At 42.7% G+C, this 25,440-nt stretch overlaps 1 protein-coding gene across 1 annotated transcript in view; it reads right to left on the reverse strand.

The window, feature by feature from the left end:
* The window catches only part of LOC126106511 (uncharacterized), a 79,441-nt gene that overhangs the window by 24,862 nt on the left and 29,139 nt on the right, over window positions 1-25,440 (reverse strand). Inside the window, exons 3-4 of the mRNA XM_049912835.1 lie at window positions 17,363-18,356; window positions 10,307-12,241 (exon numbers count right to left, since the gene is read on the reverse strand). Of these exons, the coding sequence (XP_049768792.1) occupies window positions 10,307-12,241; window positions 17,363-18,356 (2,929 nt within the window). The remainder of the gene's footprint in view (window positions 1-10,306; window positions 12,242-17,362; window positions 18,357-25,440) is intronic.

The raw sequence follows: 25,440 nt of genomic DNA on the forward strand, positions 1-25,440 counted from the left end.
GTAATTAGTGTAGCTATTGTTTATTGCTAATGCGTAATTGTAGAGAGAATCTCCTTTGTAGTTGCAGTCTTTCATTGTTGTACAGTAAAACAGTTGTGGCATGCATGTAGATTTGCACCAAGTATTTCGCAGCTGCGCTTGCAATTAACTACATATTATTTTCAGTGCTATGTTAATGTGTTCTCTTATTTTTGCTCTTCAAATTGTGCTTTTCTGTGTTATCGTGTGAAATATTGTGACAATAAACGTAACACTAGGCTTCAAAGGAAACTGAGAAATAATAGTGACGACGAGTGTAGCTTATCAGCACCACTGTGTAGTGAATTAACAGACATTCGAAGTAGTAATTTGGTAATTGTGCATAGGGAAATGGAGCGGGCGGCAAATAATTGTGTAGACAGTGAAACAGGTAGTGAACAAGGAAGCATTATCGATCGATCGGTCGGCAACAGCTCGCCTCAGGAATCCGAAATGACAGAACACAATATTGCAAATACTGTAGACTTAGGTTTTGGGTCCTCACCGTTTTCTCAAATGAGTCAAGACACATTTTCTGCTTGACAAAATGTGAATGTTGTCGGTGACAATGCACTGCCAAAAAGCATAGAGAAACAGATTCCAGACACTAATACATTATTATTGCAATTAATGCAACAAATGGGACAAAATCTTCAAAAGTTAGACACAATGGAACAAAATCTTCAAAAGTTAGACACAATGGAACAAAATCAGAGACAAACACAGCAAAAGCTTCAAAAGTTAGACACAATGGAACAACACCAGAGACAAACACAGCAACAGTTAGACACAATGGAACAAAATCTTCGGAAGTTAGACACCACACTTGAACAAACACGTGAAGATTTAACTACTGAGTTACATAACATTGAATCGAAATGTCAAAAAGTCTGTAATGACGTAAAAACACAAATTTCTGAGCATTTTCAACCTATTATTTCGTGGCATGAAAATGCATTACAGATTCATGAAGCAGCCATAAAAGAACTGCAAAGCATTGTTCATGAAAATCATGAGACCTTGTGGGCTAAAATTGACTCAGTTGCATCTACCGATTCGGTTACGCAACTTGCAAAAACTCAGTAAAACTTATGAAACTTGGTTCAGAAAAACACACTGAGGAAATGTGTTCACTATCGGAGAAAGTAGCCGAACTTTCGGATCAGCTCACTAACTTATCTACAAAGGTAGATGATGATCTGAATGACACAAGACCCGTAGGAACCCGTATGAACAAATTAGAAAACTCAAACAAAATCAAAATCAAATCAATACACAGTACAAAAGAGAAATCCGGGAAGTACAAGATCAGTTGACGCAGGTAATACAAGAACTACGTATTTCAGAGGACACTCGCGCTCCAATACGGGAAGAGGGACATAGAAATACGGAAAAGCCACACAATAATAACATAGGGCACTTCGGAAATTATGAAAGAAATTGGCAAGGCGCATTGGATTTTGAGATAGAACTGCCGAAACGAAGTAACAATGAGCGATGTGCGACTCGCCGACACGATGATTTCGACTATAAGCTGTTCATTACTACACGTAAATTCAAAACGTTTAAGAATTCTGCCAACGACATTCATCCACAAGTGTGGCTCCATCAATTCTCTCATTGTTTTCCTCCCAACTGGTCATTAGAGCACAGGTTAGAATTTATATGTGGCTACTTGGAGAATGAAGCAGCTGTAAGAATGCGATCGGTCATTCACGATTGTCACAGTGAAGGAGATTTTTATCATGCCTTCCTCTCAGCATATTGGTCTCAAGCTACACAAGACCGAGTAAAACATAGCATCATGATGATGAAACACTTTGAACAATCTGAATTTTCCAGTCTTGTCAAATATTTTGAAGACATGTTGCACAAGAATCAGTACCTGTCAAACCCATACAGCCCCTCAGAACTCATTCGCATTTGCTTAATCAAATTACCTGAACATTTACGGCATATTATTTTGGCAGGACGTTGCAAAGACGACTTTGAAGCTTTTCAGGGACTCTTACAAGAATTAGAAATTGACACAGACAGTCGCGGGATGCGAAAACAGGAAAACAATCACTACAGATCACATCCGTCACAATTCCGTGACGACAGAAGCAATAAATCGCCACGACAAGCCTATTCTTACAACGTAAGTCGTGACCAAAACAGACACCACCCATATGACAACCACTGGCAGAGTAATAGTTACAGGGAAAGATCACCTTTCCGCGGTAATGACTATCACAGAGACAATCAGAGAAACAGACAATATGGGAACCAAAACAATTATTATCAAGGGAGACAGAATAGCTTTAGACGCAATGGTCCAGCACTCGGTTACGACTCAGGGAGAAATTCTCCACCACGTGACAGACAAGAAAGAAACTATGTAAACTACCGACAAAACGACAGACGTGAATTTCACGAGAACTGGCGGGTTTCTAACAGAGCTGGGCTCTCTGGGCAACGTGAATTGGTAGAAGTTAGGTCTCCAAATCCCAATAACGACGCGCGCCAACAAAGGAACAGACAATGACTCGCACCGCAGGCTGCCGCGTGCGCCGGCTGGTTCACAGAAAAATAACATAGACGCTACCTTGAGAAAAATTTTAGCATTCCTCACCGACGTATACCACATGATAATTCCGTTCAAGCTGAAACTCTTCGTACTAGGAAGAGTAAAGGTTTACACCACATTTCACATGTAAAACCGTTTATTGAAAGATAATCTGTTTTTTTAACTTTGTCTTTGCCATATAACTTTTCACTTTACATTGCTAGTAGGCTTTGTCAGACTTAAGAAACTGTTAATATGCAACAATGTTTGAAGTTAAATATCCAGTCAAGAACCAAGAAACTTATTTCAACAGAAATTATGAATGCATTGTTATAGTGAACAGAGGACACAGTGTTATTGTGTGGGTACATTCTTCCTTGTTAGTTGCACGATGACGTAACGAATATACGGCTTACATACTTAGAACATATACTGGTACTGCTAATGAGATTTCAATGCAACATTTTGGTTTACTTGAAAATACATTCTGGATTTAAGGTACTTTCTGTGAGATACCAGATGAGACAGTGGTTAGTTTATGTGACAGCTACACGATTTTATCATGACGCTACTAATGAGTGACAATTCACAATGTTGCTTTTGTGGTGTATCTGTTTTATATCTGCACAGTTTTTCTGAATTCTTCTGTCAAGTAAAACATGTTTTAGTAGTAACTTTTGTGGTATAGCTGCAATGAGACTGCCTTTTCCGTAGCACAATAATACATTACAGCACAGTACTTTCATCACCACGGCAATAAGCGTAATAACTAAGATATCTATACGCAAAGCATTTCACTTTTGTTTATCATGAGGTAAGTACATTGACTTCTGCAGAACTTAGCTTTCAGAGGACAATAACTACGACACTTCCACAGAGATTATCTTACAGCAAGACGCACATTTAGCGCTACAGTACACGTATTTGAGTGATTAATTTTGTACTTAAATAATTTATTTTTAAAGATATTTGAAGTACAATGATACAAAGAGTTTCTGTAATACATTTCATTCCATTCTTGTAATCTGTAACACCTGAGGGTATAATTACATTAATCCTCAGGGGGGTACACACTTACTTTGTGTACCATGTGTTTGGCAAGCACAAGGAGCCCTAGCTAATATGGTATTTGGTTATACAACTTTACACATCGGTAACATATTTCTCTAACGCGTAATTACACAGCTATGTGACTATTTAACTGAGAGATAAACTTTTTTTACTACGTCAGTGACAGATGTTTACGTAATTACACACCTGGATAACTTCACACTTATGAAATTGTATTTTGTTTGTACTTTGTGAACTGTTCATATTTTTTCAGACCCATTGTGATATTATGAGATCTTTGAATGATATATTTGGTATGGGATCTCGATTTTTAAATTACGTTTGAAGCAGATGACACTTTTGACACGAGCAGAGAATTTTTTTTTAATTATTGGAGGAAGCTACGACGATTTTGAGAGATGACTGAGGTGTTATGATGTTATTATTACGATGACTATGTGTATTATGCTGTTGTGGTATGTTTATGATGAATAAGCTGATGCTATATGAGTTATTTGAGTATGCTACGTATCTGTTATGATGAAATATTGAAGAAGTGTCGACGAATAAGGTAAGGAATAATGAGTAGTGGTTAGGGACTCTGGTTTGTGAAGAAGGTTGTTGGAAACCAAGAATCGTACTTTAAGAGTTATGAAATGTGTGTAAATGCGTGAATGTATTACAATGCCGATGAAAGTTTTTTGGACTCTGTTATATCAATAGCATTTTGTCTCTACAGATTTGTAACGCAAATTCTTGACCTGTGAAATATTTTTATATGAGACTGTCACTGTAGCGGAAACTGCTGTCATAAATATTTCCGTAAGAAAGTTAAGTGACCACCTGCACGAAATGCATCATGGGCACCCAGCTGTGTCAGACACCTGGAGAAAAAGCCATTAGGGTGTGCCTTTTCAGAGGCACAGGTAGAAAAAAAAGGGGCCATTATCCTCGCTATTGACATTCCTTTGTAGAAAGCATTGCAAATACGACACGCTCATTACTTGGAAACATAAATCGTACTTTGTGCTACTTACTGAAATGCTTATGAATTGATGGGAAATCTTCTTACATCTGCAGACCTGATCATGACAAGTGTCTTTCTACGAGAGTTAGAGCTACTGACTTACGAAATGCCACATAGCTATTGAATGATGTTTTTATGCTTTGATTTGCATAATTGGTTATTTCATTTGATACCTGTTTTCCAGCTGTCTTGCAGCATTGGTTTCATAAAATAAAATTAAATGCATTTGCTAATGTGAACACTTTCTGTCAACAGATCTATTAAATAATTATTTTATGATCCACATTCTTCAAAAAAGGAGCTCTTGGAATGGAAAGAACAATAAGAAGGGACTAATAACAGTAACTGCATACATAATTTTCTTTTCAAGTACTTGGTAATTTTTAGTAGAATTAGTTTTTGTGGTGCACCACTTTAATTACATAGACATTAAGATGTGAATATACATTTCCCTTGTCTGCATTATTGTCTTTAGTATAATATTTTTTTCTGCTTGAGCTATGTCACGTTTAGATAAGTTATTTCATTTGCTGCTGCTGTTTGCCAGGCATAGTGTTACTGAATTTGACGTTGTATTACGCTGTTAAGCCAGTTTACTACTGATTTATTTTTCTTGTTTGCTGCACATTGCCTTATATTAGTTGTAATATTGCAATTGCTTTGCTAATTTCTATAATGCTGCTTGCTTTGCAAATCTGCATTTTTTCATTGCTGTTTGCATTAATTGTTTTGTGCTGCTGCATTGCCTCATCCCTTAGTTTAGCATCTGAGCTCAGTAAATTTAAGTTAGCTTAAGAGGGGTAGACTATATAGGAAACTGACTATGGAGAATAGGTAAAGAATGCATTGCGAAGTTATATGAAAAAGATTTGGGTCTAAATGAGTATTTTACAATCAGAAATAATTATTTTGAAAGAAATATGAATAGAATATAGGAAGGAGGTATAGATAGGACTTTTTGGGAGTAATGATGAATGAAGGGAGATCTCCAAGAAGCAAAGAAAGTTTTGTTTGCAAAATACTGCAATAAAACAAAACCTGTCCTTTCCTTGTGTTAGCCAACTATGTGTCTATGTACCCTTGTTTATTTGTCTTTTTCCTGTCTTTACGTGTTTAGCTGATGAGAGCTATGTTGCAGAATTTTTCTGATAATATGTTATTTTCTTTGTAAAGATGTTTAGACATTATATATTCTGTTTTGTTTTAATGCTCATGTGTGAAGTTGATGTTTCGAAAGTTATTGTGATCTTTTGTGTATGTACTCATGTCATAATTCCTGTAACACTGATGTATATGTTATTTCTATTCTTTTGTAAAGCCTGTATTACTACAAATGTTATCTGTATTATTATGTTTTTAATGATGTATTTTGTACCTTTGTAATTGTATTCTCATGTTATAATATTGTAATTGACACCAGTTCATCAAATTAAGTAACTTGTAAGCATTCATTTCACTGCACACATTTCTGTTGGTCATAGTAATGCACAATATGTGAGAAGTTGGGACTGTTGGTGTTTGCACATGTGTTACTAATTCAGCAAGGGACTGGATAACAGCATTGCTGGTTCTAAGGACAATTCCAAAAACTTCGTGAGTGTACAAGTGGTAGTTTATGGACTTGCTATATTGTCTGCAAGACTTCTAAGGACAATTCCAAAAACTTTGTGAGTGCACAAGTGGTGGTTATGGACTTGCTATATTCTCTGCAAGACTCTTTGATGGTGATTGTGCACCTGCACAGTCGCAACAGATGGCTGCTGGCCGTCTCTACAAGGTCTACAGTGGGTCCGCACCTTTGATGACCCACCATTACCATTATTTCTGCAAGGACTACAGTGGGTCTACACCTTTGCTGACTCACCAATACCGTAATCTCTACCAGGACTACAGTGGGTCTACTCTGTGATGACCTACCTACCAATATTCTTCAAAACTTCGACTGACTCTGCTGTGGGTTTGCTCTGTTGTGGCCCATTACCTGTCTGCATGTCAAGAGTCAGCACTGTCCTTCCGTTGGAAGGACAACACTACTTCTGTGTGCAATTTCTTTTACTAATGAGACTTTGTGAAAAAAAACTGTAATTACTATTATGATGAATGATCAGGACTGTCTTTATGGAATGTGAGAAAATTTTAGCTTTTGACCAACATTGTATCAATAAGTGTGTGCATTTGATTTCTTTGTTATTGTAATTACGATTATGAAAAATTTTAACAAATATGTATTGCCCAGTGCCCAAAACAGTTTATAAAATTTTTTGTGGGGAGCATGGGGGCTATGTAAGTAGGCTGTTTAGGTTCTTATACTGGTAACGCCGCCGCCACGTAGCGCTCTCTGTATGAAAATCACTGGCTGTGCTGTGTGCAGTCTGTGGCTAGTTTGCATTGTTGTCTGCCACTGTAGTGTTGGGCAGCTGGACGTGAACAGCACGTAGCGTTGCGCAGTTGGAGGTGAGCCGCCAGCAGTGGTGGATGTGGGGAGAGAGATGGCGTAGTTTTGAAATTTGTAATACTGGATGTCATGAACTGCTATATATATTATGACTATTAAGGTAAATACATTGTTTGTTCTCTATTAAAATTTTTCATTTGCTAACTATCCCTATCAGTAGTTAGTGCCTTCCGTAGTTTGAATCTTTTATTTAGCTGGCAGTAGTGGCGCTCGCTGTATTGCAGTAGTTGGAGTAATGAAGATTTTTGTGATGTAAGTGATTTGTGAAAGGTATAGATAATGTTAGTCAGGGCCATTCTTTTGTAGGGATTTTTGAAAGTCAGATTGCGTTGCGCGAAAAATATTGTGTGTCAGTTTAAGCTCAGTCATGTATAATTGTTGAAAGGGGACGTTTCATAACACCAGCCGGCGTTGGTGGTGTTGACGCACTCGTCCACCACTTGGTGCACGCCTGATGGGTTCTTCACCATCTAACAAAAGATCAAAAAGAGGGCAACGTAGGTCCATCTAGGCGGAACTGCTTGCTCTTTACAAGGGTGATTGTGACAATTTGTGTCGAATATGGCCACAGACGATTTAACAAGGGTTCTTCACTTCGAACGAGAAACAAAACGGTATTCCATGGACTGTCGCCATACAATCTCTCCTCCGAAGAGAAAGTTCAAAGCCGCACTGTCAACCGGTAAAGTGATGGCGACGGTCTTCTGGGACTGAAGAGGTTATTCTGTTTCGTGTCCTCCTTTATGATACCACGTTTAACTATAAAGTGCATTGTGCTACTCTGAGGAAATAGAAGAAACGACTTCAGCATGACAACGCAAGTGTCACACCTGAGAGGAGTTCACAAATCTTCACTGGATTGTTCTTCCTCATCCACTGTATAGCCTGAATCTTATACCTTCTGACTTCCGTCTGTCTGACCCAATGAAGGAAGCAGTAAGTGTATGACGGGTCGGTTATTGACGCAACAAAACACTGGTTTCAACATCGACCAGTAGTAACATGTGGGCATATAGGCCCTCCCAGTAAGATGACGTAAGGCTGTCACACTGAACGCAGATTATGTTGGCAAGAAGCGTTTTGTAGCCAAAATAGTGGGGAATGAGTGATGTAGTGGAGCCCTGAAAAAACACAATCTGCTTTCAGAAAAAAGGTTTTGTGCAAGTTATTAATTGCTCCTCATACATGCCTTGTGGAACTAATACTGCTGGAAGAAACGTGGTTTCATATCAGTGCTCACCTTCAATGCAGAGGAAACATTCATTCCGGAAGCAATTTCTTAAGTTGCGGCTGAGCCATCTTTCCGCAGTATCCCGCCTTCCAGACTTCTAGTGCTGCTACACTACTGCCCATTAAAACTGATACACCACGAAGATGACGTGCCACAGACGCGAAATTTAACTGACAGGAAGAAGATGCTGTGATATCCAAATGATTAGCTTTTCAGGGCATTCACACAAGGTTGGCGCCGGTGGCGACACCTACAACTTGCTGACATGAGGAAAGTTTCCAACCGATTTCTCATACACAAACAGCAGTTGACCAGCGTTGCCTGGTGAAACGTTGTTGTGATGCCTTGTGTAAGGAGGAGAAATGCGTACCATCACGTTTCCGACTTTGATAAGGATCGGATTGTAGCCTATCGCGATTGCGGTTTATCGTATCGCGACATCGCTGCTCGCGTCGGTCGAGATCCAATGACTGTTAGCAGAATATGGAATCGATGGGTTCAGGAGGCTAATACGGAACGCCGTGCTGGATCTCAACGGCCTCGTATCACTAGCAGTCGATGTGACAGGCATCTTATCCGCATAGCTGTAACGGATCGTGCAGCCACGTCTCGATCCCTGAGTCAACAGATGGGACGTTTGCAAGACAACAATCATCTACACGAATAGTTCGACGACGTTTGCAGGAGCACGGACTGTTAGGTCGGATACCATAGGTGCGGTTACCCTTGACGTGCTAGAGAAGAATGCTGAATATTAGATGGGTAGATCACGTAACTAATGAGGAGCTATTGAATAGAATAGGGGAGAAGAGGAGTTTGTGGCACAACTTGACAAGAAGAAGGGACTGGTTGGTAGGACACGTTCTGAGGCAGCAAGGGATCACAAATTTAGCATTGGAGGGCAGCGTGGAGGAAAAAATAGTAGAAGGAGACCAAGAGATGAATACACTTAGCAGATTCAGAAGGATGTAGGTTGCAGTAAGTACTGGGAGATGAAGAAGCTTGCACAGGATAGAGTAGCATGGAGAGCTGCATCAGACCAGTCTCAGGACTGAAGACCACAACAACAACAACCCTTGACGCTGCATCACAGACAGGAGCGCCTGCGACGGTGTACTCAACGACGAACCTGGGTGCACGAGTGGCAAAACGTCATTTTTTCGGATGAATCCAGGTTCTTTTTACAGCATCTTGACGGTCGCATCCGTTTTTGGCGACCTCTTGTTCGTATTGACCACTTTGAACAGTGGACGTTACATTTCAGATGTGTTACAACCCGTGGCTCTACCCTTCATTCGATACCTGCAAAACCCTCCATTTCAGCAGGATAATGCACGACCGCATGTTGCAGGTCCTGTACAGGCCTTTCTGGATACAGAAATTGTTCGACTGCTGCCCTGGCCAGCACATTCTCCATATCTCTCACCAATTGAAAACGTGTGGTCAATGGTGGCCGAGCAACTGGCTCGTCACAATACGCCAGTCACTACTCTTAACTGGGGTATCGTGTTGAAGCTGCATGGGCAGCTGTACCTGTACACGCCATCCAAGCTCTGTTTGACTCAATGCCCAGGCGTATGAATGCCGTTATTACGGCCAGAGGTGGTTGTTCTGGGAACTGATTTCTCAGGATCTATGCACCCAAATCACGTGAAAATGTAATCACATGTCAGTTCTAGTATAATATAGTTGTCCAATGAATACTCGTTTATCATCTGCCTTTCTTCTTGGTGCAGCAATTTTAATAGCCTATAGTGTAATTATGTGGGAGAATATCAGTGAAGTTTTGAATGTAGCAGTGAGATATTCTCCGTCCAATCGTGAGCCGTGTCTGAGGAGCACATTGGAGGGGGCATTTGTCCAAAAAAGGCATAGGTTTTGGATTAGGGTCCCGGCCAGCACATAGTTTTCATTTACCAGAAACTTTAAATTAATTAGAGGTACGTGTCATATCACAGGGAGAGCATTTTGACTTACCTCGACTTCGTCTTCCATCATGCAGATGTAGCTGCCTGTCTTTAAGGGATGTTTCGCTTCGATGACGTGCTGGTACAGGGCCAGGTAGCCGCTCTGTTCTAGCACGGCCTGCAGCTGTGCCGGCTCAGGCAGTCCAGTCTGGAAGTCCCCCAGCTGGCTGAGGTCATCACCCGTCTCCAGCAGCTCACACACGACGAGCCAGCGCCTGCCCTCCACTGCGTACTTCAACGGCGTCCAGCCAAGCAGGCCGTCTTCTGCAGACAGCATGTCCTTCCACGTGTCGTCAGAACACTCTCGCCGCAGCAGGGACAGGGGGCACCGCTGATCGTAGCCCAACGCGCGATTGACTGCCGCCAGGTGCAGCACGTTGCGCCCAAACGCGTCAACCTGCTTCGGGTCGACACCCTCGTCCAATAGCGCCTTCACCCTGCCCGCGTCGCCGTCCAGCGCCGCCTCCAGCAACGGGCAGCCCCTCGCCGCCATGCGGTCGAAGGACTCCAGGAAGAACTCCAGCCTCTCGTTCACGTACGCTTTGCGGTACACCGTCGCACGACTCCGTTTCCCCTGCCGGAGGAAGCACCACTTGGCGAGAAAGTGTTCGGCGAAAGTCCTGTGCAGGAACGCGGGTTTGCCGTCGGCGAACTCGTACACGATTCCGGCCTTCACGAGGTACTCCCTGTCGAACGACGGTTTCGCCGGTACTTCCTTTCCGCGAAGCAGAACCGAAGCTGCGAGGACCATCAACTGTTCCTGATGCCTCTGCTGCGCCTCCTCGATCTCTCTCCTCTTCCCGGGAGCGGAAAAATTGTCACCCCACTTCTCTTTGTAAAACCGCCTGAACTTATGTTGGAAGAAAGCTTCGTACAGAGTCACGATGTCGTACGTCTCGTCTGTTTCCTGTGACAGATTTGCAAACATTTCAGCAAAGAGAGGGATTCTCAGAAGGTCCTTCAAGCTCTTGTTGAGACCGCTGATGCGCCGGATCTTTTCCCTCGACGGGTGGCGTCTGAAGAAATCTTCTAGCTCTGAGTCGCCGAAAGGCAGCAGCGATTGGGCCGAGACACCAGTCCGAGCCTCCAAGAGCCTCACCGGTTCCGGCCTAGTCGTCACGAGGAACTTGCCCTTACGAGGCGCCAGCAGGGGCAACACCTCGAGACACTTGTTCATGTAATCTGGGCACACCTCGTCGAAGCCGTCCACGAGACAGACGACTCTCGGGGAGTGCACCAGGCTGTGTCGAAGCAGAGCGTACTCCAGTTGGCCGAGCACACCCTCGTTGAAGACCGTCCGCCGCAATATGTCTTTCGCAGCACTCGCAGCTCTGTCGTTGTCATCCAAAACTGTGTAGAACTCCAACAGGTTAACTCTCAATAGCCAGCAGCCGGAGAGCCTTTCTTTTATTTTCTTCGCCACATGCGACAGCACCTTTGACTTTCCTACTCCGGGTCTCCCCACCACAATTATTGTACTGTGGGCAGTGGTTTCGGGCTGAACTTTCTTCCACTCGCCGTCGTATGCTTGATTGCTGTCCAAAGTCGAGAAGAACTCGTCCGTCAAGAGCTGCTTGTCCACCAGCTCCCTGGGCACATAGTACACGGGCAGCGTTTCCAGATCTCGGCCCAGCCTCAGAGGCTCCGTCGCTCGTGCCAGAGCCAGCAGGAGAGCCGGCTTGTTGTCCAGCAGTGACTTGATGGCATCGACACCTGCCACCAGATCTCGCAGGCGGCAGCATTCGAAATGTTCCCCATTCAGCACGACTTTGACGTCCAGGCACTTGTTCCAGCTTTCGTCACTGACGTCGGATGATCGGCAAGTGTCACCAAAGCAGTCTCTTCTCCTTGATGACACAATCACGAGACGGCATTCAGTTGGCACCTGTGTCGGCAGCTCAGACAAAATGTCGGAATTACATTCTCTATCGTCGTCTACAATCACCTGTAAATGATTGAAACACCCTACTTAAACTCAAATATTTTCAAAAGCTTACTTTAAAAAAAAATGAAACACAGGATTATTATAGAAATTATGAAACACAACTCACGTTTACGAATACTGAATGGTTCAAATGGCTCTGAGCACTATGGGACTTAACATCTGCGGTCATCAGTCCCCTAGAACGTAGAACTACTTAAACTAACCTAAGGACATCACACACATCCATGCCCGAGGCAGGATTCGAACCTGCGACCGTAGCGGTCGCGCGGTTCCAGACTGAAGCGCCTAGACCCACACGGCCACACCGGCCGGCTACGAATATTGAAACATATGCTTCTGATTGCAACATAAATAAGCTCCAAATTTCTTGTCTGTATTCATAGGAATCATTTTTACAGGTACTTTTTCTATCACTTATCTTCACATGATTCTACAGAGGGGTCCAAAGAAATGTATCCACTGTTTAAAAGCCCATAACTTGCAAACTAATTGACGGAGTTGTCTCATTTTTGGCGAAAGTGTAGCTTAAAGTCCAACTTAAAGATATCATTGTAGGTGTTCTAAAAAAAATGTTCAAATGTGTGTGAAATCTTATGGGACTTAACTGCTAAGGTCATCAGTCCCTAAGCTTACACACCACGTAACCTAAATTATCCTAAGTACAAACGCACACACCCATGCCCGAGGGAGGACTCGAACCTCCGCCGGGATCAGCCACACAGTCCATGACTCAGCGGCCTAGACCGCTCGGCTAATCATGCGCGGCTGTAGGTGTTCTAAATGGTCACCATTAACATCCACACACAAACGATGCCGCCGAACCACAGCACGAACTACTGACTGCAACGTGTTCACTTGGATATTTGCGCATGAATGTACGATGGATCCTCGAAGTTCATCCAATGTGCGTGGCTTTTGTCGATAAACGACATTTAGTGTTCCCCACAGGTAAAAGTCCAGAGGAGTTAGGTCTGGGGAACGTGGTGAATATTTCACAGCACCTCTACGGCCTATCCATCTTCCTGGTAGATTTTCGTCGAGATACGCCCTAACACGATTTTGCTAGTGGGCTGGGGCACCATCTTGTTGAACGTAAACTCTTCCGTCTCCATACAAGTCCCGATGGCAGGTAAAATGGATGAAGCTTCTGAAGGTACACCTCACCGGTAACTGTACCGTCAAAGAAGAATGGCCCAATCAAGCCCTGGTAAGACAACCCACACCACACATTTACTCCTGGCAAATTCACGGCTTGGTCTACATGGACGTTCGGATTTTCGGCGGCCCAGTAGATGCAATTGTGGCGATTTACTGTACCACCGAGTTTGAACTGTGCCTCATCAGACCACACAATCATCTCTGCAAACTATTCATCGTTGCGCACCGTGTTAGTAAACCACTTGCAGTACTCCATTCTACGATCTGGGTCGTCCTCGTTCACTGCGTGTAGCAATCGTGGAATGTAGCACTTACACTTTGCTGTCTTCAAAATTCGCCGAACACTTGAGCGACTCACTCCAGTTTCACGGGCACACTGTCTCACAGACTTCTGTGGTGAGCGAGTGAATTACTGTAACATACGACGGGAGTTACCTGGACTTGTTACTGTTACAGGTCGTCCAGATTGTTGTTTGTGTACACCTTTAACACAGCCTTCGGCTTCAAATTTGTCTCGAATGCGACGAATCGTTAAACGTGTCGGTGGCTCTATTTGATACTCATTTCTCCATTGCCGTTGAACCTCATTAATGTTTTCGTACTTAAAATACCACTTCAAAACTGAGTTCCTTTCATCGAATGTAAGCCTTGCGCCAGTCATGTTTACTCAAGTAACTAGGTACAACTAAGAACAAAACACTGACTATCTGGCGACTGTCAACTGACAAAACAAAACAAAGCAATACAACGCTTGTGTGGCGATTGCCGGAGCTACAATCTATTACACTACCAAAGATGAGACAACTCCGTAAATTAGTTTGCCAGTTATGGACTTTTAAACAGTGATACATTTTTGGACCCCTCTGTATTTTCTCTTTTAGTTTACTATCCAGAAAATTAACCTAAGCTTGATAAGGTGTTTTGGCAGTAAGAATTACAATTTATTCCAAGTGAAACAACAGACTTTGTCGAGGACTGCCGTTATTGGCTACTAACACGAAACTTACGAGTCTACAGAACCGCTCTGATTGGTATTAGGTGCAGTTTAGAAACACATTATTGAAGAAACTGAATTATCTGGACAATAGGAGGAGGCTAAAATGTTTCGATTCATGCTCTTTACCACATAACACTCCATCTTAACTAACACTAATAATATAAAATCTGCGTTACTTCTCATTCACGTTTTCTAGGCAAATTTACGTAACTGATTCGTTTTCCCTAGTTTGACATGCTTGTCTGTATCATTCCACTTTAGGAATATTGTAGAGAATTTTTACGTACTTCTAATGCTGCTGCTTTCATGTCAGACTATACAATTAGTATTTTGCAGTCATGATTTAATGCATGAATATGTCGTATTCTGTGGCACACTGAAGTACACAAAAAATTTGTCACACTGTGTCATTGCCAACTGCAAAGATCCTTTCAGTGTGCAGTATTTAATTATAATTAATGGTAAGACTGCACTGATACACTCACTTTCCTCACATAACAGAACAACAATAACGTTAATAGAAATTTAGTAAATACGAAGGTAATCCCAAAAGTAAGGTCTCCAATTTTTTATAGGCACATAGACCTGTTTATTTCTACAATGGTTTACATCAGTTTACAGCTTAAACATTTAGCTGTTTCTCAGCATAATCACCATTTCTGTCGATACATTTTTGTAGACGCTGTGGCAGTTTTTGTATGCCCATGTCATACCCGATCGCCGCCATGCTGTTCAGAAAGTTATGAACCTCTTCTTTCACCTCATCGTCGGAGCTGAATCGGTGGGACCACAATTTACGCTGACAGGTACTGTGAGACTCTGAAAAAACTCAAACAGGCAATTCAGAACCGGAGAAGAGGAATGTTGAGCAAGGGCGTACACATTCTCCATGACAACGCTCGCCCACACATCACTCGGCAAACCGTTGCTCTCCTTCAACAGTTTCACTGGAACATAATCAGCCACCCACCCTATAGTCCTGACTTGGCGCCCAGTTCCCTCGGTTAAAAGAACATTTGGCCGGAAAGCGATTCAGCTCCGACGACGAGGTGAAAAAAGAGGTTCATAACTTTCTGAACAGCATGGCGGCGAGCTGGTATGACATGGGCATACAAAAACTGCCGCAGCGTCCACAAAAATGCATCGACAGAATTGGTGATTATGTCGAAAAATTGCTAAATGTTCAAGCTGTAAACTGATGTAAACCATTGTAGAAATAAACAGGTCTATGTACTTATAAAAAAATAGACCTTACTTTTGGGATTACCCTCGTATTAAGCAGGTGTTAGGACAACAGACATACTTCCCAGAATGTGCTTCTTCTGAAAATACGAGGGCTGAGCATCAAAGACTGGGGTTGATTTTTTCTTGTAGCTTCAGTGATTGTTTCCTGTCTTTATCATGAATATTTGAAAAACAAGTTTCTTTTGATGTATGATGTACGTTGGCGCAGCACTCTCGTATCGGTAGCTTGCTAGTAATGCTGTATTTTGTAGACGCACTTTGCATTTCGCATACCGAACAATGTAGCTGACGCGAGAGAAGCAGTACGGCGAAATAAAATTCTGTGTTCGTTTTAACCACACAGCCACTGAAATTCACGAAAATCTGCAGCAAGTGTACAGTAAAAGTACACTGCCTCGTGCCTCGGTTCAGGGACATCAAAGAGGGCAGACTTTTCTGTGTTAAACAAGGTTGGGCCTGGTGTTTGGCCTTCTGCTGTGACTGAAGTCAAGCTGTGTTGTGATTATCCTTGAGGATCAGCGGACAACATTACGTAACCTCAGTGAAGTCTTCATAATTCCATGTCGTAGACTCTGTACCATTATGCCTGATCATCTCCATATTACCTGCGTTTGTGGCCGTTGGGTGCCACGCCTGTTGACTCCCAAACAAAAGTCTGTACGAATGGAAATAAGTCGTGAGGTTCTGACGGAGGGAATGCGTTTCTTGAATCGATTATCACCGGTGATGTGTCACGACTGCATCGTTATGATCCTGAAACAAAAGGAGCCAAGTTCTGCTGCACCAAAAATAGGCGAAAGTTGTTCCATTTGCAGGGAAAGTGATGGTGATCACATTTTTTCTCTCTTACGGAATGATTTACCAGCATGCAGTTCCCCCTCACACTACTGTTACAGCAGCATACTACACGTCAGTGTTGGCTAAACTGCGGAAGCACATTGCAAGGAAACAACCAGACATCTTTCGGACTGTGTGAGGACTTCATCATCACAATGCGCGGCGTCACCTCGCAAATCAAGTCATGCAGTTTCTGTCTCAGTTCATTATTACCTGCAAACCACATCCCGTTTCAGAGTCCCGGTTTGTACCCTACTTTTTTAATTCCTATCACTAAAGGCAAAGATCTGGGGTATTGTATTTGAGAGCCCCAAAACAGTGGTCAAGAAAAGTTTGGCGATTCTCAAGGACCTGAGAGAGAATGGCCAGCATCATATAATCGAGGGCTGGCAGAGACGCTATATAAAGGTGATTGGTGAGGAGGGGAGTACTTTGAAAAAGATCATGTAAACACTGAAACAGAGTAGCAAACACCTGCAGAAAATAATTAGTCTCAGTCTTTGTTTATCAGCCCTTGTACTTCTCAGAAATAAAATATACGGCTATCTGGAATACATTTCCTCGTCTTTAGTTTATAAATAAGCTTATGACTCAGGAGATCATATATATCCCTTCCAAATTCTGAAGAAACGAGGTCCAGGACTCAAGAGCGTGGTTCCGGACTGAAGCGCCTAGAACCGCTCGGCCACAGAGGCCGGCCATGCTTTGTCACCCCAAATAGACATGTAGCTTATCTTTGATCAGAGCTAATGCTCAAATGTTTTGATGATGTCCAAAGATGGCTGATGATATAAAATTTTTTCTGGATTGCTTCAGAGACAAGATTTTGTGCATAATTAAACAAACATTAATCTCTTTCATAATGCCATCACTCTAAAACGTACCAGCCATCGGCAAAATCGCCCCCAACAGCGGAGAATCTGGTATTTCAGCTCTCTGAACTGTTCTACGGCCACCATAATATGTGTTTCATCAGCCAGTGCTTGGTGTATCTTCGTAGCAGTGAGAGCTGCCGTTCCCCTTTCTGGAGGTTTCACCCACGCCTTGTTGCATGACTCCAAACAGCCTCGAACAGTTGCCACGTTGCAGTACTTGAGTCCCGTGGTCACTGCTCTCCACTGGGTCACATACTTCTTGATGTAGTCGTCTACAAGTACCTGCCATTTGCTCCAGCTACTCGTCAAACACACATTCTCCTTGTTCATCCAGTGCCGGAGATTCTTGCACAAATTGTCGCAGATGGATTCGCACAGGCCACCGGCACCCAGCAACTCTTCCAACTCCTTGTAAATGTCGACCACAATTTCATCAGAATTCCTCTGCTGGCACAAAAGGTAGAAATTCTCCACAAAGCTGTCGTTGTCACGCACTGCCTTCAGCACCCCTTGGTTGTCTCGATTGAGACTGTACAGGCTGCCTCCAGCCCTCAGCAGCTCCAACCCTAGGATACCGTCCACTTCCTGACTCTCAAATATGTTGGGACTACTGGCGCCCAGAGAGGAGTTCGTCAACAAGACGAATACGACTCTGTCCCTCCCCAGTGACTTGCTAATTTCCTCGTAGGAAGTGCAGTACTTGCGGAGACCGAAGTCGCAGTTGGGGGCCTCAGACAGCCATTGGTCATTGTCGATAGTCATGTAATTGGGGGCGGTCTTGTGCTTGAGCTGGACGAGAATGGTGTGTGCCTCAGAATGTCCCTCAGGTCGCCACACAAGGACCACATCGTCGAACTTTCCTGCTTCGCCATTGTTGGCAGACAACTGGAAGATCACCCCGCGTCTCAGGCAGCGGAGGAAAACGAGGGCCAGCACGCGTTCCTCGTACCGGTCACCCTCCCCTGTATTGTGTGCCCCCTTCTTGTATTCCAGAGCAGCATACCTGCAACAAACAAGATGCAAATGATGACGATGAAGATGGTGATGGCTTTATGGTGCTCTATAGTAAGGGTGCCAACACCCATTCAGAATGTGAATGTATCCATTGAGTACGAGGACAAGTCAAAAATTATCTCCATAATATTTTTCTAATTTATTACAACAGTCGTGTAAAATTTACACCATCATATTTCGACATAGTCACTGTGGCTGTCAATGCACTCGCTGGTCCTTCTTTGCACAAATTTTCCAATATCTTTAGAAACAAGTTTTTCCGTAGAGCAGCTAAGTGATGTATGCACCACACACTTCCTTTACCTCTTTCTTCATTGAAGGTCAACCGATAGCCTCTTAAACCAGAGCTACTATTTAGGCTGCCAAGACCACAAAAATTTAAAACTATTTAGTATGTGCATAGTTTTTAGTGTTATTCCACAAATATAATAAATACAACAGATACACGTAACAGGGACTTAAGTCATCAATAACATATTCTCCTATGCTTTTTACAGTTGTAAAGTGGCGTGGTCTCTTTAAATTCATTTCTTACATATCCCGACCTCACCATCGTATTCTGTGTATCAAGACATTTCATTCGAGCCCAAACTTGATAGGGTAGAGTAAATTTTACATATTTCCATTTAATCGATATGCAAATCTAATAAATAAATCGCAAGTGCGTACCGAGATTAAAAATTCGAGGCTGGCGTACACAAACATTCAAGACACGACGGCCACAGGAGTTTTTGTTCAGCGGAGGCAACCAGACGGCTGGAAAGTCCGTAGGAGGGTGAGTTAGCGCGCAGCTGCGCCGGCGGGCCGACCACCCACGGACCAAAACAGTTTTTTGCCAGAGAAAAGGGATAATGGCCTGCGTGTTCACCTTAAAAGCAAAACCCGCTGTATTGCTTGGGAGAGCCCCCGCATATGCATTTTTGACGGATCTAGTGCGCAGTTTCAGAGTTCTCACAGGTGGACAGCAAACGCCAAACACAGATGCTATATATTTCCAGATTGGTAAGCTTAAACGGAGCGCCATTCTCCCGTTTGTAAGAGTAATCCTGATTGGCAAGCTATCTCTGATGCAGCGAGCTGGAGGAGTGAGGGAAAGACAGCGTATGATATACCCTTTTGCTTCTTGTGTGGAGAGGCATCGTTCCAGTGATGCTCTTGAAGTGGGAACACGTAGCTGGAGCGAGCGTGCTCGTGCATGTACGCAGAGAGCGAGGAACAAAGTCTCTACTCAGTACTGCACTGCGAGAGCACATCTGTCGCTAGTGAATTGGAGTGATGCTCTATATTGAGTCGCTTGCGATTAGGCGTTCGTTCACTGTGTTGGCCGCGACAGTTAATGTGCGGTGTGAACACAGACAGAGTATTAGTTAGCACCTGCGAGTCAACATTGTGTGGCATCGCAGTGGACTGGTTATCTGACTGGTGTACCACGCCAATAGTTAGACTAGGGACAGATAGAAGTCCTTGACTTCATCAAGGTGTAGTGAGAGTTCGATTGGCGAAGGTCAATCCAGATAGAAAGAGCTAGTTTTGTTATTTTTCAGTGGCAAATGACGCAGGCAGCAGCCATCGCAGCTCACGGTATTGTGTGAGCCCTATCTATCCTCCATTACAAATAACATACTTCATTCACGTCACTCGATTACATTTCTCACGTGACAGCCTCAACCGTACTTAAGAAAACTGAATTGTATAATTATTCAAGTTGAGTAGGCGTGGCTCTCACCCATTCTGCCGAGTAAATAACATTCTTAAAGAAAAGGGATAAAAGAGCTTTCCCACACTGTACATAAATTTCATTAACGGGATTTCTATCCATAAGAGGTAACCTCCTATTCCGAAAAGAGCAAATTTTTGTACCAGTTTATAAATAAAAGTTTCATTTGATTTTCTCAGATTTTGCAATAAATAATATTTTCCATTCGTTTAATGTTTTTCTTACACTAACTAGCAATACTCCAGTACCCAAGTATCCCACTAGTTATGCAAGAAAGTAGAATATTTTTGTGTCTTTTCCTTACAGCGGACGACTCCAGAAGATGTTTATTGCTGAAAGTTTTTCAGGCATTTCTTTTTGGTACGTTAGGAGCGTGTTTCTGACTTCTGTAGTAGTGTGGTATGGAAATTGCTTCTTGCAGGAGCCAAAGCGTACTTGTCAGATCAATCTGTTGCGCAACTCGTCAACACCCAAATACTGAAACAGTCTGCCAAGCTGCCGCCACTTTACAACTCCGCAACTGTATAAATCACCTTATTTTGATGTCAAAAACTCGTCGAGCCGTATTCTGAGCGCATTTCAAAACGGAAAAGAAGTTCCTTGACGGTTGTTCGATAGTGCGCAAAATGTGAATATCTGAGGCACAAGACCAGATGAATAAGGAGGGCGCAGAATGATTTCCCAACTCAGTTCCTGTACAGTGTTTTTAGTCAGTGCAGCAGAAAGCGGGTGGGCGTTGTCGTGGAGAAGCAACACGTCTCACTGTTTTGCTGGTCGTTGACCTTGTGCTGCGTCTGCAAAACGCCTCATTTGCTGACTAAAAAATGTGGTGGTTACGCCTTGACAAAGCAATTTCTATTACATCACACCGTCGCTGTTCCACCAGATGCATAAAACTGTCTTTTGTAGATGCACGCAGGTCATTGTATGGGGAGTTGCTGCTTCGTTTGGGTTCAACCACCCCTTTCTCTTCCTGATGCTAATAGTAAGACATCATTTCTCGTCACCAGTAACGATACCAGGATAGGAATGGTCAGTGTTGTTCACAAGCCAATTGATGATGAACTAGCTGAGATCTACATCTACATCTACATACATACTCCGCAATCCACCATATGGTGGGTGGCGGAGTGTACCTCGTACCACAACTAGCATCTTCTCTCCCTGTTCCACTCCGAAACAGAATGAGGGAAAAATGACCGCCTATATCCCTCTGTACGAGCCCTAATCTCTCTTATTTATCTTTGTGGTCTTTCCGCAAAATGTAAGTTGGCGGCAGTAAAATTGTACTGCAGTCAGCCTCAAATGCTGGTTCTCTAAATTTCCTCAGTAGCGATTCACGAAAAGAACGCCTCCTTTCCTCTAGAGACTCCCACCCGAGTTCCTGAAGCATTTCGGTAACACTCGCGTGATGATCAAACCTACCTGTAACAAATCTAGCAACCTGCCTCTGAATTGCTTCTATGTCCTCCCTCAATCCGATCTGATAGGGATCCCAAACGCTCGAGCAGTACTCAAGAATAGGTTGTAGTGTTTTATAAGCAGTCTCCTTTACAGATGAACCACATCTTCCCAAAATTCTACCAATGAACCAAAGACGACTATCTGCCTTCCCCACAACTGCCATTACATGCTTGTCCCACTTAATATCGCTCTGCAGTGTTACGTCCAAATATTTAATCGACGTGACTGTGTCAAAGCACTACACTACTAATGGAGTATTCAGACATTACAGGATTCTTTTTCCTATTCATCTGCATTAATTTACATTTATCTATATTTAGAGTTAGCTGCCATTCTTTACACCAATCACAAATCCTGTCCAAGTCTTCTTGTATCCTTCTACAGTCACTCAACGACGACACCTTCCCGTACACCACAGCATCATCAGCAAACAGCCGCACATTGCTATCCACCCTGTCCAAAAGATGATTTATGTAGATAGAGGTGAGGGGTCAGCCTCAATGTCGGCAGTATCCCGGACAGCCACAGTCTTAGTCCGATCGGGGGATGCGTGGGACGAGCTGGCCATCCCCGACAAACCCCCATCCGGACCCCCACAGTGATGCCCTTTGGCAACAGCCTCAAGCTGTGTGACCGAAGCCAACACTGCCTGAAGCTGGGAGCGAAGGGATGCCGACTCAACCTGCATCCAAACACACTTCCCTGGGGCACTCCAGATGATACCCTCACTTCCGATGAGCACTCACCATCGAGGACAACGTATGACTACCCACTGATTTTTGTGATGTTGGATTAGAGCATGTGGTACCCATACACGCGATTTTTCAACCATCCCCATCGCATGAAAATGTCGCACGGTGGTGGGATGATCACAGTTCATAACACTTGTCGGTTCTCGAGTACAGTGACGTGGATAACTGTGTATTAATGCGTCTAACCGATCTTCATCAAACCCTGAAGCTCTTCCCGAACGGGGAAGCTATGGATAGCAAAACAATCTTCCTTAAAACGAGAAAACCGTTATCCACATACAACGCTGCAAAAGTTTCAGGCTGCCTCCGCTGCTGTCATCCTTCTATCGAACTCAAACAGAGTAACATGTCGGAAATGTTCCGATTTCTCCACTTGGCACCCCATTTGCTAGCACCTGCAGTTCCAACCACTATCTCAAAGTCACAAAATGACGATATGTAAGCTTAAATAGTAACAGTGAACCGCAAATAAAAAAAATTACAATCGATAAATAATTTTTATCTTTGGTTTGTTTTGTTTTTTTGAGCCATCGTTCTTCTGACTGATTTCATGCGACCAGCCACCAATTCGTCTCCTGCGCCAACCTTTTCATCTCAGAGTACTACTTGCAACCACGTCCTCAATCACTTGACAGATGTATTCCAATTTCTGTCTTCCTCTACAGATTTTACCCTGTACAGCTCCCTCTAGTACCATGGAAGTTATTGCCTGATGTCTAAACAAATGCTCTATCATCCTGTCCCTTCTTCTTGTCATTATTTTCCGCATATTCCTTTCCTCTACAATTCTGTGCAGAACCTCCTCATTCATTATCTTATCAGTCCACCTAATTTTCAACGTTAGTCTACAGCACCACATCTCAAATGCTTCGCATCTTTTCTTTTTCGATTTTTCCACAGTCTGTGTTTCACTACCATACAACGTACATTCCAAGGTGAGATTTGTGCTTTTACCAGTGGGGGGGATGTCTTAGCGGGTTAGTAGAATTATGTATGTTACTAGCTTGGACCATGGCGTTACGCATGGTTAAACAGCTATTTATAAATAGATGTTAATGCCGAAACTCACCATTCACGCGTATGCACTATCAGAAAGGCCATCCCTTGTTATATCTTTAAAAGTACATGATAGGTAAAGCTTATGTACAAAATCATCTATATACAGGTATACGAGGGGAATTCAAAAAGTAGAGGCACATTTGTGAAAAGCTGTACTTATTCCGATGATAGAAAACTGAAACATATTAATAATATTAATAGTAAGACTTATTAAAAACTTTCAGTGTTCGGCTCCACAAATTTAAATTATATGTAAGGTTTTACTCCAGTGCGTGGGAAATAAACATCCCAGGTTGGGATGCATAAACGTGGAACCGTTGCTGTTGTGCAGCTATGTTTAAAATCTATGTGTGATACTAGTAGATGTCCCTTGTGCTAGTCCTTGGAAGTCCTCTTGCTTCGTCCGTCATCGGTTATTTTGTTGCCTAGGTAGCAGAATTCATGTACTGTGTCACCACCAACCCTCATGTTAAGTTTCTCCCTGTTCTAACTTCTGCTATTTCTCATTACTTTCGTCTTTCTTCGATTTACTCTCAGTCCATATTCTGTACTCATTACGCTGTTCATTCCATTCAGCAGATCACGTAATTCTTCTTCACTTTCACTAAGGACAGCAGTGTCGTCAGCGAATCGTACCATTGATATCCTTTCATCTTGAATTTTAATTCCACTCCTAAACCTTCCTTTTATTTCCATCATTCCGTCTTCGATGTATAGATTGAACAGTAGGGGCGAAAGACTACATGCCTGTCTTACATCTTTTTTAATCAGAGCACTTCGTTTTTGGTCTCCACTCTTATTATTCTCTCTTGGCTCTTGTGCAAGTTGTACAACACCTGTCTCTCCATTTAGCTTACTCCTACTTTCCCCACAAGTTCTAACATTTAATTGTACTTTTTCAACAAATCCACTCTCTCCTCTGCATTTAAGAGAGGAATTCCCGTTGCATTCTTCATGTTACCATCTTTGCTTTTAATTTCACTGAAGGGTGTTTCCACTTTTCTACATGCTGAGTCAGTCCTTCCAACAATAATTTCTTTTTCAATTTCTTCACGTTTTTCATGCATCCGTTTCATCTTAGCTTCCTTGCACTTCCTATTTACTTCATTCCTCAGTGACATATACTTTTATATTCCTAAATTTCCCTGAAGATTTTTGTGCTTTCTTCTTTCATTGATCAACTGAAGTATTTCTTCTGTTGCCCATGATTTTTTCGCAGTTACCTTCTTTGTATCTAAGTTTTTCCATCTAACTTCTGTGATTGCCCTTCTTAGAGATATCCATCCCTCTTCAACTGTGCTGCCTACTGAGCTATTCATTACCAAAATGTCTACAGTCTTAGAGAACTTCAAGCATTTATCTTTATTCATCTCCCACTTCTTTGCGCATTGATTCTTTCTGTCTAACCTCTTAAACTTCAGCCCACTCTTCATGACTACACTATATTGTGATCTTATATCTGCTCCTGTGAATGCCTCGCAATCCAGTATCTCATTTTGGAATCTCTGCCTGACTATGATGTAATCTGAAATCTTTCCGTACCTTCGGGTCTTTTCAGGTAGACCTCCTGCTCTTGTTATTCTTGAACTGGAATTTATCACAGAACTCAATTACTCTTTCTCCTCTGTCATTCCCAGTATCAAGCCAATATTCCCCCATAATCCTTTCTTCATCTCCTTCCCCTTTTACCTCATATCAATCCCCCATGATTGCTAGATTTTCGTCTCCCTTTACGTACTGCATTACCCATTCAATATCTTCATACACTTTGTCTGTCTCTTCATCTTCAGCTTGCGACATCGGCACGTATATCTAAACTACCGTTGTCGGCGTTATTTTGCTGTTGATTCTGATGAGAACAACCTTATCACTGAACTGTTCATAGTAACACATACTCTGTCCTACTTTCCTATTCACAACAAATCCTACTCCAGTTATACAATTTTCTGCTGCTGTTGATATCACCCTATATGCTACTGACCAGAGATCCTTGTCTTCTATCCATTACACTCCGATGACCATCACTATATCTAGAATGAGGCTTTCCATTTCACTTTTTAGATATTCTATCTTCCATACCA

The sequence above is a fragment of the Schistocerca cancellata genome, chromosome 10, assembly GCF_023864275.1.
Source record: "Schistocerca cancellata isolate TAMUIC-IGC-003103 chromosome 10, iqSchCanc2.1, whole genome shotgun sequence".
In the NCBI taxonomy this organism is placed as follows: Eukaryota; Metazoa; Arthropoda; class Insecta; order Orthoptera; family Acrididae; genus Schistocerca; species Schistocerca cancellata.